This window comes from Fringilla coelebs (assembly GCF_963513975.1).
Source record: "Fringilla coelebs genome assembly, chromosome: Z".
Lineage (NCBI taxonomy): Eukaryota > Metazoa > Chordata > Aves > Passeriformes > Fringillidae > Fringilla > Fringilla coelebs.
Window position 1 is genome coordinate 14578582 of NC_140031.1, and position 13090 is coordinate 14591671.

Consider the following 13090-nt stretch of genomic DNA (forward strand, 5'->3'; position numbering starts at 1 on the left):
TTAGTACTTCTTTACTCAAAGAGAGCACTATAGAAAACATTTGGGAAACATTTTATTATGTATTAAGACTTTTTGGTGTGAGCATCTGAACAAAAGCAATGTTTTTACAGTGAAAACTACCCGCGTCTATCCCGGTCATTTCCGCAGCGATCCATCAGGCCAGCTGATCCGAACATCCATTCAAACATTAAAAGCAGTACTGTCAGGTCAGGCCTGATCTATTTATACAACAGTGCTGCATCATCGCAACTGTTCTCTTTGCCTACCCAAATATAGCACTAGGTTATTACTGATATTACACTGGCACCTGACAGACTTCACCGGGAATATACTGGCAACCTGTCCCTCTGGCTTCAGCCTTCATTCCTCCCTCCCCGCAGAGCCTCCTCAGACACGGCTGGGACAGCTCCTGTGAGGACACGGAACACAGGGCTTCACCTCCCAGAAGCGGCGAGCAGAGATTCAATATCCTGAATGGCTTTAGAAGTTTTTTCCAAAGCCTCCAAGACGCAATCTTCACTGAGTTCTTCTGTCTCGCCCCCATTTTCTTTTTTTCTGGCAGTGATACCAGATGGGTTGGATTTTGTGGCAGATGACCTTTTCAGAATGTTGCTACGGTCTAATAAAACTAGGGTTACTTTGTTAAGAAAAAAAATTCAGACTCTTCCTCCTAAAGAGAAAAATTAGCCTCTGCATTTGTATTCATCATTCTGCCTTGCAAAGTCTCACATTTTGTAGCATGGTAATTACATACAGGTAAAAAAAGAAAAAGACTGTATTACTAAAAACGTCTACAACATTTATAGAAAAATGTCTTTTAGACTTCAATTTATGCAAAAGTTACTTTGAAAAGAAAAAGGGTGTTATACTTCAGTTAAACAGCATATACTTTTCATACTAATAGAATTGAACACTGGCTTAAAGACAGTTTTAGAGTGGCTTTAAGCAGATTCAGCACAGTGCACATTTCCAGCTAGCTGAACACAACAGAACAATAGTAAGGTAGCTGATAAACAGAAAGATACTGTACTGCCACAAGCCCAAAGGCAACTGTGTTGTTCCTCTTTCAAGAACAGATCAGCAGATGACTTGTAGCAAAATGGATGCAATACAGATTAAAGGGCTTTGTTTTCTGGTGACTTTTCATTTTAGTTTTGTACTTCCAACACTGTTTTTTTTTTCTTTACCACAAAATAAGTGATAAAACAAAAAAGATAAGTAAGAAAATGTTGTTTTAAGAAGTGAGACAGTAAAAGAAGGTAAGATCAGGATAGAGAGCCCTTGATGATCTGAAGTGCAGATTTGAACATGCAGATAAACAGCAGAATATAAAAGTGAAAAAAAAAATCTTTACAGCTTTTAAAAGGATACAATTAAATCTCTGTATTTTTTCAAGCTCAGCATCAGCAGACCTGTCCAAAAAAAGAAAGGTTATTTCTCAAGGATATATTTCACTTTAGATTTTATTTTTTAACAGTTTCCAGCAATACTGACAATTTGATTAGCAAAATCTCTTTGTTTCAATGGCTGACATTTGTAAATCATTTGTGTTTCCAAAAATTTGGTCTCTGCTCTAAGAATAGTCTCTTTGCTGTAAGTATGTATAAATAGAGATAGAATTTTCACTTCATCAGCTATAAAATGCTATAAATATAATATAGCTGATGCTATAAAATTCATCAGCTGAATCTGCTATAATTTAAGTAACAAGTGCAACTGCAATTGATTTCAATAGCACATTTTTAATATCCCAGTGTTTTCAGTTGATGTCAGTAGATTTTTGGTCAGTAAGTAGCAAGTGCAACTGCAATTGATTTCAATTAGCACATTTTTAATATCCAAATATGTTTAGAAATGATGTCAATAGATTTTTGGTCAGTATTATGTATTAAAAACGACAAATACATCAGCAAGAGATACAACTGTCATTAGGCAGTTCAAAGTACTGTTTTAGATGATTGATGTTCTGTTAAGAAACATCTTTCTTGTTCTGATATCTTTTCACTGCAAGACACCATCTTTGTAACATTAACTGTCCTTTGACAAAGTCACCATAATTCTGATTTTTAAGACAGGCAAAGCTCAATGAAACAACCTTCACCTGAAACTCACTGAACATTTTGAACACTGTATGAAAAATGTAAAACCATATACAAAATAAATGGACTTTGAAAATAAATTTTCATTTTTGACCATTAGGAAATGCAAGATATAAAATTCAGATTGTAATATTTTTCAGTTTTGCTTTCAACATTATTTATAGTCAATTATTTAGGAAAAAGATGAATACCAATTTTCTTCAGTTATAGAGTGTGCAGGATATTCAGCAATCTCTTTCCTTTCATTCAAACTTCTGCACCATTCTATAGCTGTTCTGATGTACCTGTGTTAATATGAAAGTTCAAAAAAGTAGTTATTGATATGAGAAATAAACTCCATTTTCAAAAGAAAAACTGAAGGCACTAAGGAATACACCTGGATTTGAAATAAAAAGCTATGACTCAAAATCTAGCTTTTTCTCCTAGCTTGCCTTGTCATTTTTTGTCTAGAATCTTCTTCATATTTAGATTTACAGTTATAGTAAATGATAACAAAGCTGTATGTTTTGCAATGAACAGTGTACAAGTGTAAATTTTTGTTTGTGAATATCTGCTTGCTAAAATGCAGCACAGAAAACTTCTGATTATTCCAATAATGAGGCTGTAATTACAGCCAGCAGATTAGAAAACAATCTGTAGGGAGAGGTCAGTATCTGTAATAAAGCAAAAATTAGATAAAGTGATGTTCAGTCCTATATATCAACTCTCTATAGGACAAATGCTTTTGGGTGTTTTTTATCCACTGTAGTAAATGGCAAGTTGCAGGTCTAGTTACTTTTCTTAAAAAACATTGCCATAACAGTTATAATGGAATCACAGCATGAAGTGGCCCTGAGTCACACAGGTCTTGAATCTCTACCAGAAATAAGATGCAGCTTTCATCATTACGTGTTTGTTCCACCCTTACCAGTTTATCATCAAAAAATACTGTTTCTTCATCTAAGAGCATTTATAAATAATAATTTTTATATTTAAATTGAACAACTAATTTAAATTACCTTTCATAGACTCCAGGATTACTTATTTGTATTAGCTGCTGTAGCCCACCAGGAGTAGTTAACTTACACCACCCTACATCTTCATTTATCTTAGGAGAAAAAAAAACCGAACAAATACTAATTTTCTGCTGCAGTCCAAAGGAAAGAAAAAAGAACAAATATAATATGGTAATTTAAGAATGAAACATCTATGAACAATCCACTTTAAAAACGTGCAAGTCTGTGGCTTGCCTAGGGATAGAATCTGCTATAGTCTGCTATGACAAATGTAGGGGAAAAACACCTAGACCATGCCCCAACTCTTCCTTTGTGCTATTCAAGAATAAATTATTTCTAGAAGTGTGTAAAAATGTCTCCAAACCTGTAGAATTGTCAACTCTTTTTTGTTTTTGTACTTTGTTGGCATCAGAACTTTTGTTTGGTATTCTCATTACTTTCCTAGTAATACTTTTTCATGGAAAGCTTTAGGAATAGTCCTTCCTCTAAGTCACATGTTACCTGCATCTCACTACAGGAAGAGTTGAAATCCCAAATCATAGTCAGGGTCATCCTATCCAAAAAAGTAGCATGGACTTTATGATCTGAGTACACAACCAGTCTTCCTATTCTGGGAACAACCTTTTCATGCAGCAAAACTGGCAACATTTCTCGTCCATCAGTCTCAGATACCTAGAACCAAACAAATACATTACAAACTTGAAGAAAGGCTATTTACATCATTTCAACTGTCTGTATCTGTTCCAGATTTTTTATTAACTTGTTTTTACAGATCACAAACAGCTCTCTTCATCATGCAATTGCTTCTTAAATATAACTTTTAAATGCATGCTTTTGGTTCCCAAATATCTGCCTTCCTATTTGTGAAGATACACTCTAGATTCTTTCCTTTAGATTGTCCTACTCCCTACACTCTGTATAATCATCCTTATAACACTGCAAGATTTATAAGTTTTCAGCTACATACCACTTTCCAGCAGCAGAGATAATAATTATGACTTAATGACAGTTTTGTTTTGCAGCAATACTGAAGAATTCTGAGGAGAGAAAAAAACCAAACAAAGTATCAAGCATTTAATTCCTACTATGTCTTCTAAGCACCTGCAAATTTCTGTAAGTTTAGATATGCCCTCAGTGCTAAGGTAACTTTCTTTAATTTTTATACTTAAAGTAATACTAAGCGTTTTCTGTCATTTTAACTCCTGTCCTTTCTAAGTCAGTAGAATTAATGTAATAAAGTAAAGTTACTTGGTTGCCTGAGTAATAATGGAGGATATTGAGTATGGATGTCCTGGCACATCTGGAGGTAGGCTGATCACTGAATACATCTTTTCTTCTACCTGAGTAAAGAGCAGAAAGAAGATGAGTTAGTTACAGGTACCGTAGTATGAAAACACAATTAAGAGCAAGTTATAAAATTTCTAACCTCCCAGAAGCCAACTATAATCACATTTAAATCTGCCACGGAACACAGACAAATATCTGATTGAAAATTGTATCCTTAAGCCTATGCCTGTGTGAAAAAATATTCAAATACTCAGTTTCTTTACACTCTTTAAGAACCATGAACTTTTCTTGTCAGACAGTAGACTACAGGTCATTACTGAGCGGTGATGTTTGACTACAAGTTAAAGGCTGGGTTCCAAGAGTACAAATTTGATCCTTAATTCTGGCGTTGCATTGGCACTTGAGAGGACCTCTCCTCTGGGGGAACTTAACAGACAGGCACAAAGGCAAAATCCTTTTCCACTGAACAACTGGTCTGCAGCAAGGCCAGAACAAAACCTGCATCTTCTAGGTTGTGTCTTCATACAGTAGAAAACACTTCCAAGTACAAAGAGATTAAACTCTAATCAATAACATTAGCTTCAAGACTAAACTTCTGAATTCATGAGAAATGGTTGTTGTAGAATCTTACTCTTGAGTTTGAGAAAATAAACGTTACAATGAGGAAGAATTTTCTTATTGTGTAAAATTTACAAAAATACCTTCTGAAACAGAAGGGATAATCTCATCTTTTTGTATGACTGATAGCTTGATTAAGGCATTGTAGTAATTACCAGTGTAGGGACTTCACTACACACTGCATAGACAAATGTCTTAAGGAAGATGCTAATTTGAAGGAATTTGGAACATCCTTTTAAGTAGTTCTAGTTTTTAAATAGTTTTGTACCTTTTTTGTTCCTTTTTGGATTGCATAACGTACAAAATATTTTCCCAAAAATTCTCCCTCTGACTTGAAAAACGAGTCGTCACCAGGATAAATTTCTGCGATGTTTGTCCTACCATGGATAAATCTAAGGAAAATAATGAGATTTTTAGTAAGTGTTTAAAATGCTGTGTCACTAGACAAGCAAAACAGGTTATTAAACCTGAAGAAAACAATAAGCAGAGACACATTTTCAGCAACTCAGATGTGAAAAATTTCTACTGTTTCACAAACAGTAGAATGTACCAATAATGTCTTTTAACACAGAATATTAACATTACTAGGCACTTTGTTAGCACATGTGCATGGGGGTGGGATTTTAATAAGCTAAAGAAAGCTTTTTTGGTGTCAAGGTAAACACCTTCAAGAGCTGTTCATTCCATTGACCACAAAACATAGTGATCCTGTAAAGAAAAATCCAACTTTCTTAGTAGACCAGCCACACATAATGTACACAGAAAACTGCCAGACTGAACAATTCCTGAACAATCTAAAGGTCTTAATTGAGAAAAAAAAGCTCTGAAAAAACTCTGAAATGCTGCTAAACATTTTATTTAGATGAGGTGAAAATATAGGAATTACACTGAGGAAAAATTAAGAACACAGCAGAAAGATTAAAGCGCTAAACACCAGTGATGGTTTTATCAAAGACTTTTAGGTGCTAATAGCAGTTATAGCAATTTCAATTTGAAAGTCCCATTGTTGGTTGGGTTTTTTCTGTTTTGGTTTTTTTTCCTTAACCATATGGACAAGGTGACTTGCCAGGAAAATCCACAGCCAAACGTGAATTATGTAGGTCACCAAGATAAACATTTCTAAACTGTGAAATCCTCAGCAGCAAGAGGAGAGAACTAATTTGCAAAGAAACCGAGTACCATTACTTTAAGTGAAATCTGTGGGAACTCCAGCTGTCCAGAAAACCTTTAAGAAATCAGATTACCAGATCTTAAACATGACTTCAGATTCAGGCCTAAAAATATACCGTGCTAGAAAATGAGAAGTCCAGTGAACAAACAGCAGAAACAGACTCTGACATGAAGACTGTGTTCCATTTCTCAAAGAGTGAGAAAGGGACAAAGTAAGACATTTCATCTTAGAGCTTAATTCCCATACAAAAAAGTGTTCTAGATAACAGACGACCTCTTACATACCTGTAGAAAACACCCTGGCACCACACAACTTGAATTAGCTGATGGAATGAATACTCGTCTGTATCTTCATTCTGAAAGAAGTCACAGAATGTCCACCTGTGTGTGTAAAATACGACAGCCTCACTAAGTCCATATATTGGTTGTTCTTTTGTGTGTGTGTGTTTGCTAGTAATCACTTCTATAACTAAGAGTGATGCATGCACACTTATTCAGATGACATATTTTCAGACTCCTCCAATTCCATAGTGATCCACTTTACTTAACAAATTAAACTTCTCAATCCCACAATTTTTTAATTATTTTTAGTGATGCTGACAGACAACATATGCCACTGGCCCACCTCAAAAATACTCTTTTCAAAACAGAAGAGGAAAAACCAAACCACCCCAATACAAAACCTATGTTCTTTTTTCAATATTCTCTTTTTAATTTACATATTCATAAAGCATGTGAGAAAATATATATCTTTTAATCTGATCACTATACCTTCATTAGAGTAGGTTATACTATGGCTTCATTAGAGTAGGTTACAGAATGTTGGTTTTACAGTGTCAAGTTTCAAGAAGTTTCTAAAAAACCCACAACTGATAGTAATTTTAAACTTTTTTTTATAGCTAGCATTCAATTATTTTGCTAGAAATTGAAGATCCAAACTGGAGAATTGTAAGGCATATGATAACAACTACAAAGTAAAGAGTTTAAATTACCTGTGTAGATGTGGGGCTCTGCAGCTGAGGGGCAAAGCTGTAGGTAAACAAGAAACTGTTCCATATGTTTCAGGGTCTGCTAAAACACCACCTTCAACGGCTGTACAGCTGTTTGTCTCATATGTGTTTATTACATTTTCCACAGTACTTAAGTTGCAGCATTTTAGTGCCAAGGACAAAGGGTATTTCCATTCTTCTGGGCACAAGGAAACAGTCCAATGCTGTGTAACCCATGTGTATTCAGAAGAACAACTTGTGTGGAACAAAGGCACTCCATCTCCATCTCTTTGGTCCTCTGGTTTGGCTGGTTCCCTGTATCTACCTTCGGCACAACCAAGTTTATTCCTAGTCTCTATTCTTCTTTGTTTTGATGAGACTTCTGCAGCAGCATTTTTACTTGGATTTCCACAGTGATCTCCGCTTTGGTAGGTGCTGTTCTTTTCAGAGGAGTATGAGGATGCTGCAGATGACTGGCTGACTTTGCATAAGAACTCCACTGTAAATTCTTGCTGCAATTCTGACAAGTAAAGGTGAGCATAGCCATCTACAGATGAGATCTTCACCCCGCCATTGTCTAAACATCTTGTCAGATCCGCTGTCGCAGGGTCAGGCCATTTAATTTCTAAGATATCATTGAGAAGAATCTAATACAAGAAAAAGGATTGGAATGTGCAGCAAGATAAAAATTACCTGCCTCCCAGAAATGCAATGAAGCATTTACATTTAAATTAATTCAGTCCTTCTGCAAGGTGATGAATGGCAAGAAATACTGTTCTCTATTTATCTGCATGTATGAACTCAGAGAAAGCAAAACATCTAATCTTCCTACCTGCTTCCTCCTGTACTAACAGAATTCTATCTAGCAATAATGTTTTAATTTAATCCAGCCATAAATTATTAAGGTACATGGGCAACTGACCAGATACAACTGTACATGTTTGTGTTTTCCAACGGCTTCTTCAGAAACAAGGGAGAGAATGGCCAAATTATCTTGTTCATAGCAATTATCAGTGAATTTGATAAAGAATTGCAAAAGGACAGTATACAATAATCAATACCAGACAACAAGGCTGAAGGTAAAAGTTCAGTTGAGATAAACGTAATGTTATCGCAACGAGGAAAGGCAATCCTAACTATATATAGCTACATATACTTCTATATAGGAGAATGGGCACTGAGCTGACTGCCACCAACCAGAATCCTGGTGTTGTAATTCTCAGTCCCATGAAAACACACTCAATGCTCACCAGCAATTTAATCAGTATGAAATGTTTGAAAGTTCTAGGAATGGAACAAGGGCAAACTGAACATACCACTGAATACATATTCACAGCTAACCTGCATTTTGAATACTAGCTGCAGATCTGAACTGGCCAGACCACTGACGAGATCCCCCTCATGGAGATGTCTAGACAAGTGGGTGGCTGGATTGGCCAAATGAGAGCCTAAGCACACCACAGGAAGGGGTTGTTTTGAACTCAAGCATAAGGTAAGTAACACAGTCTAAGTGTTTCTGTGCCCATGACGGTATTGCCATGGTAGTAACAGGCCTCAGGCCTTACGGTAACTCTGCTATGCCCCGGGCTGGCCTGTCAGGCTCATTAACAATTTATTATGAGAGCTGAAGCTTAGTAACTCTTTATTATGGTGGACCACTGGAGTGTGGGAAACAGCAAGGGCCTTGAAAACATGGGCACTGTTTGATAACAGGCTACAGAACAATAAAGTGACAGTAAATTGCTGGACAAGGACAACCTCAGGAGTTCTAAAATTACTATTTTAGCTTTACGAAAAGCAGGAGTTTTTCTCAAAGTGAGGGGGAAGAAACCAAAGCAACAGAAAAGGGGTGTGGGGGAGAAGTCAACCAACATGGTAAGGTGCTTGCTGTGGCCTAGGAAAGTTATCCTTCAGCATCCTGATGCAAGTAGTCACAAGGGATGCTGTAAGTTAAAAACAGTCTAGAAACCCAGACAATCTCCAAAGGAGCTAGATTGTTCAAGGCCTCAGAGAAGGTGGAACTTACTCCTCAGTGCTACGAGCAGAGCAGAAGCTCTTTGCACTGAATACATGACTGGTAAGGACTGCCGTCTTTTAATTAAGTATACAGTGACACTGAGTGACAGTGCTTTAGGCAGCTGAACATAAACATTAGCATGAAGGGTGTTGCTACTGAAGGGTTAGTCTAAAAGCTTTAAAACTCGCCTGATTAACCAGTTGTCTTGAGATTCCCACCATGCTGTGCAGACACTCATATTCACTGGGAACACCCAGAGAGATGCTGATCTAGAGCAAAGCTTCCAGAAATACTAAATTGGTCTCTGCATGGATGTTCAGTCTGACCTGGACATTGCCCCATTCCTCCTACAGACCCCAGCACCAATTTCACAGGGGTACTCCAATGGGGAGATCTGACAGCCTCGGAAAATACCATCCTGTTACACCGTGAGCTCCCTGAAAAGTTTCTATTGCAAAAATATAACAACACACAAAATCCTAGGTTTTACCCTTGCTAGGAATAAGCTAACTTTTAGTGTTTCTTTCTACAAAGAAAATGCATTAACAGAAGTCTAACACTTAAAGCTGTAATTTAAAACGGCAGTTTTAAATTTAAGAAATTTAAGAAAGACGACAGCTCCATTAGCCAAACTGCACTCGATAGATCTTCACGGCCTGTACTCACACACACAAGCATGTGAAATTATATTAAATCTGCTGGAGAAGGGTTTTTTTACGAAAGCATTACTCGCCTAATGTGTAATCCCACCTTTTTTCTTTCTGGAGGTATAACACGCGAAGGCAAGTATGGGTGAGAAGAAAACGCGTTCCGGAAATCTAGCGCTCGTAGAAGTTGTTCCTGTTGAAGTGCAGAGAAAAACAAACCCTATTACGATTTTTTACACGCAGTGATAATATTTTATACTGATTTCATACTTTTTGTGGAGATGACGCTATGAAACCTTCTGCGTTTTTTACGGAGAGGAACAAGAACTCCTGTTGGATCAGCGATCCCCGGGGCCGGACCGTTTGCGAGCAGGGAGGCAACTCTGGCACTGCCCAAGGGATGCTCCCCGGGACGGCGCAGGGACAGGGGACAGCGCTCCCGTCCCCAAAGGCACTACCCACCGCATACCCGGTAAGCACTGACGACAAAGGCGACCCGCTGGCGGGTGGTCTCCGCCCGCTGGAGCGGGTGGGCGGCCGCGGGGAGCGCCGCTTCGTACAGGTACTCGGAGCCGCAAGGAGACAGCAGCAAGCGGGACCCCCCCGCGTAGTGCACCTCCACCGAGTCGTCCCCGAACAACACCATCAGCTTTTCCGCCTGCATCGCTCGGAGGCCGAGCCAGAACTACGGAAGGCTCTCGGGCCCGGGCAACTGAAGCGGCCGCGCCGCCGCACGGCAGGAACGGCGGGGAGGAGAGGGGCGGGGCGACCGCCCGAACTCCCCTTGAGCTCCCCCACCAGCTCTTCCCTTGTCCAGCTCCGCCCGAACTCTCCCACCAGCTCTTCTCTTGTCCAGCTCCGCCCGAACTCCCGCCGCGCTTCTCCTGATCTGCGGCTGAGCTGATCTCCAGCCGAGCTCCTTCCCGCCAGTGAGGCAACGGCGCTTTCCGCCTCCCTCAGGCAAGATGAGCGCATTCCGTACACACATTTGTAAAATAAGCTTGAGGGAACTGCACACGGTGTCTTTGTACTTTTTTTTTCTTAATAAATTTTAAATAAGTTTTTATTTGCTGAAAACGGGGGGGGTGGGGGGGGGTGGGGTGGGCCAACACACTGCTCTGTACCTAGAACTGGGCAGTAGAAGCCCTATCTGAACAGGAAGACCAAGATGCCAAAGGACAATTTTACCATGATGCCTAGTTGCCTTTTTTTGACTATTATATACACCCTCTACCAATACTTACAGTTTAATCAAAGCAGTTTTAAGAGGCTGACAGTTCACAGCTGAGTGACAATTATTATCAACCCCCACTCCTAGCCCTTGGCAAAGGCAGTTGAAGATCCCCACTAGTCCATATGGTCTCTCTTAGCTCCCTTACCTGCTTAGGGAAGTACAGGTGTCTCAGATCAGTGCAATCGTCGACTGACTGCATTCAGTACAACTTTCCATTCTCGATAGCTGTTGTGTTAGCAGAGAGTAGATCAACACCCAGTCGAGTGGCTGCTGACACAGCCATGCATCAAAATAAACTTGATTCTATTCAGAATACCCCTTTTTAATATTATTCTGTTCAGTAGGTGTCTGAAGCAAGTTTCAAAGTATATATTGGGATTATTGAATGAGTTATGAATATTATTATTTATGGATGATGCATTGCATTTTGCTCACAATTTCACTGCTCCGGTTGGAACCCTCTGCAGAGGAACTGTGGAAGTAGGTCACACAGGCTGAAGTAGAGGTGGCAAATCAGCAGTTCAGGGTACTGTGTAGTAGCTTCCCTGAGTTTTGGCTGGAATGTCATTTTCTGTTCCGGTATCAACTAATGATCCACAGGCATCAACTGGATGATTAGAACTATACTTTGGTCACAGAGAAGTTGCAAACTTCAGCTGTCAGTAATTCAATGAGTTGTGTGTAGTAGGAAGGAAAGGCAGAATACGATAAGGAAATAATGTCCCAGTGGAAAAGAAAGATTACTAGTACAAACCAGACCAAGTGTTACTAACATTCAGTGCCACAACAGATTATTCTATTGAAAAAAGAAAACAACCTAGCTATATGCAGTTTGTGATACCTCATGTGGTCTTGCTTCTCTCTAGTGGTACAATTATTCTCAAACTCTAGTTAAAACCCAGTGACTTCATCTGTTAAAAAAAAAAAAAAGCACCGAAGGCCTGTAGCAAGAACTTTGCAGATCTTAAAGGAAATACTGAGAACAAGCTGCATTTCTAGATATGAAAATCACGCAACAGCAAAGCACATGCAAAGCAGCAATTCTTGCAGCCCATTTTGAAATTCCTTTAAACAAAGTGTGATTTTCAAATACAAAATTTTTTTGCTAAATCATAATAATTTGTCATGAGTTGCAAACAGTGTGCATACTTCTACTGATCTGCAAAGCCTGGGTCTCATGCTCAAATTTGAATGTGAAGCCTGTTTCTTTTCAGAACCAGTGCTGAAGAACCTTGCTTCACATCTCCCCCAAATTTTGCTTTCCATGCTTCTGTGCCTTCACTGATTTACCATGATGCCATGAAGAAAATACGTATTTTTAAAAAGTTGTACATTTGCAAGGCATTGTTCAGAAACCTGTAGATGAGAAACTCAATCTTACACAGTGCATTTGAAATTTGTAAATGCTAAAATTCAGGTGAAATAACCTCTAAACCTCTCATGACTTATCTCTATCATACACAGAACAATGGGTGATTAAGAGTGGGCAGACAAGCAGCAGACAAGGGGATCCTGACAGTGAGAAACCTGCTGCTTTCTTTTGCTCTCTCACATTCACTAGCTTGTATTGAAGTTCTGTGAGATTTAAGATAAGTGGCAAATACTTGACTCGTTTAATGAAAATATTATCCTGGTTTTTTAATGCAGCTGGACAGAGTTAAAACCAATTTTTCTCTGCTGCAGTAAAGACTGAAAGCACTTACAAAGTTCATATGTACAGACTATAAACTTCTATGCTACTTTGAATTAAAGTCTCACTTTATGATTTTTAATATTTTTGGCAGAGGAAAAACCTTGTATTGCAAACTTGACTTGAGCTGCTTTCTATATATACAGGTCCTAGCTCCTGATTTTTTTTTTACCCAATGATTTGGCATGCTTCTTATCTACTCAAAAAATTACTGTATCCACAAGCTGACAGTACGTCTGGAGCTGACAGCTACCTGACAGAAAAAGACGACTCACCACAAATCATGCAAAACTAAAACATGTAAAATGCATGTACCTTACTGTAAAGCATATATGAATGCTTGG

At 38.5% G+C, this 13090-nt stretch overlaps 1 protein-coding gene across 2 annotated transcripts; it reads right to left on the reverse strand.

Moving 5' to 3' along the window:
- Nucleotides 1–50: 50 nt before the first annotated feature.
- LOC311165278 (uncharacterized protein C5orf34 homolog) lies at nucleotides 51–10486 on the reverse strand (the record flags this gene model as incomplete). 2 transcript variants are annotated; one of them, XM_084225135.1, is made up of 12 exons in its annotated part: nucleotides 51–628; nucleotides 1372–1412; nucleotides 2291–2383; nucleotides 3098–3186; nucleotides 3596–3766; nucleotides 4062–4131; nucleotides 4343–4434; nucleotides 5268–5391; nucleotides 6455–6550; nucleotides 7162–7805; nucleotides 9926–10015; nucleotides 10292–10486. In XM_084225135.1, 12 exons carry the CDS (start codon nucleotides 10484–10486, stop codon nucleotides 435–437), a joined length of 1899 nt encoding a protein of 632 aa, XP_084081261.1. In that variant the 3' UTR covers nucleotides 51–434. The 2 variants fall into 2 exon arrangements, 1 of the variants encoding a protein (XP_084081261.1); XR_014616914.1 differs by lacking the exon at nucleotides 3098–3186 and having other exon boundaries at nucleotides 572–628.
- Nucleotides 10487–13090: the final 2604 nt, after the last annotated feature.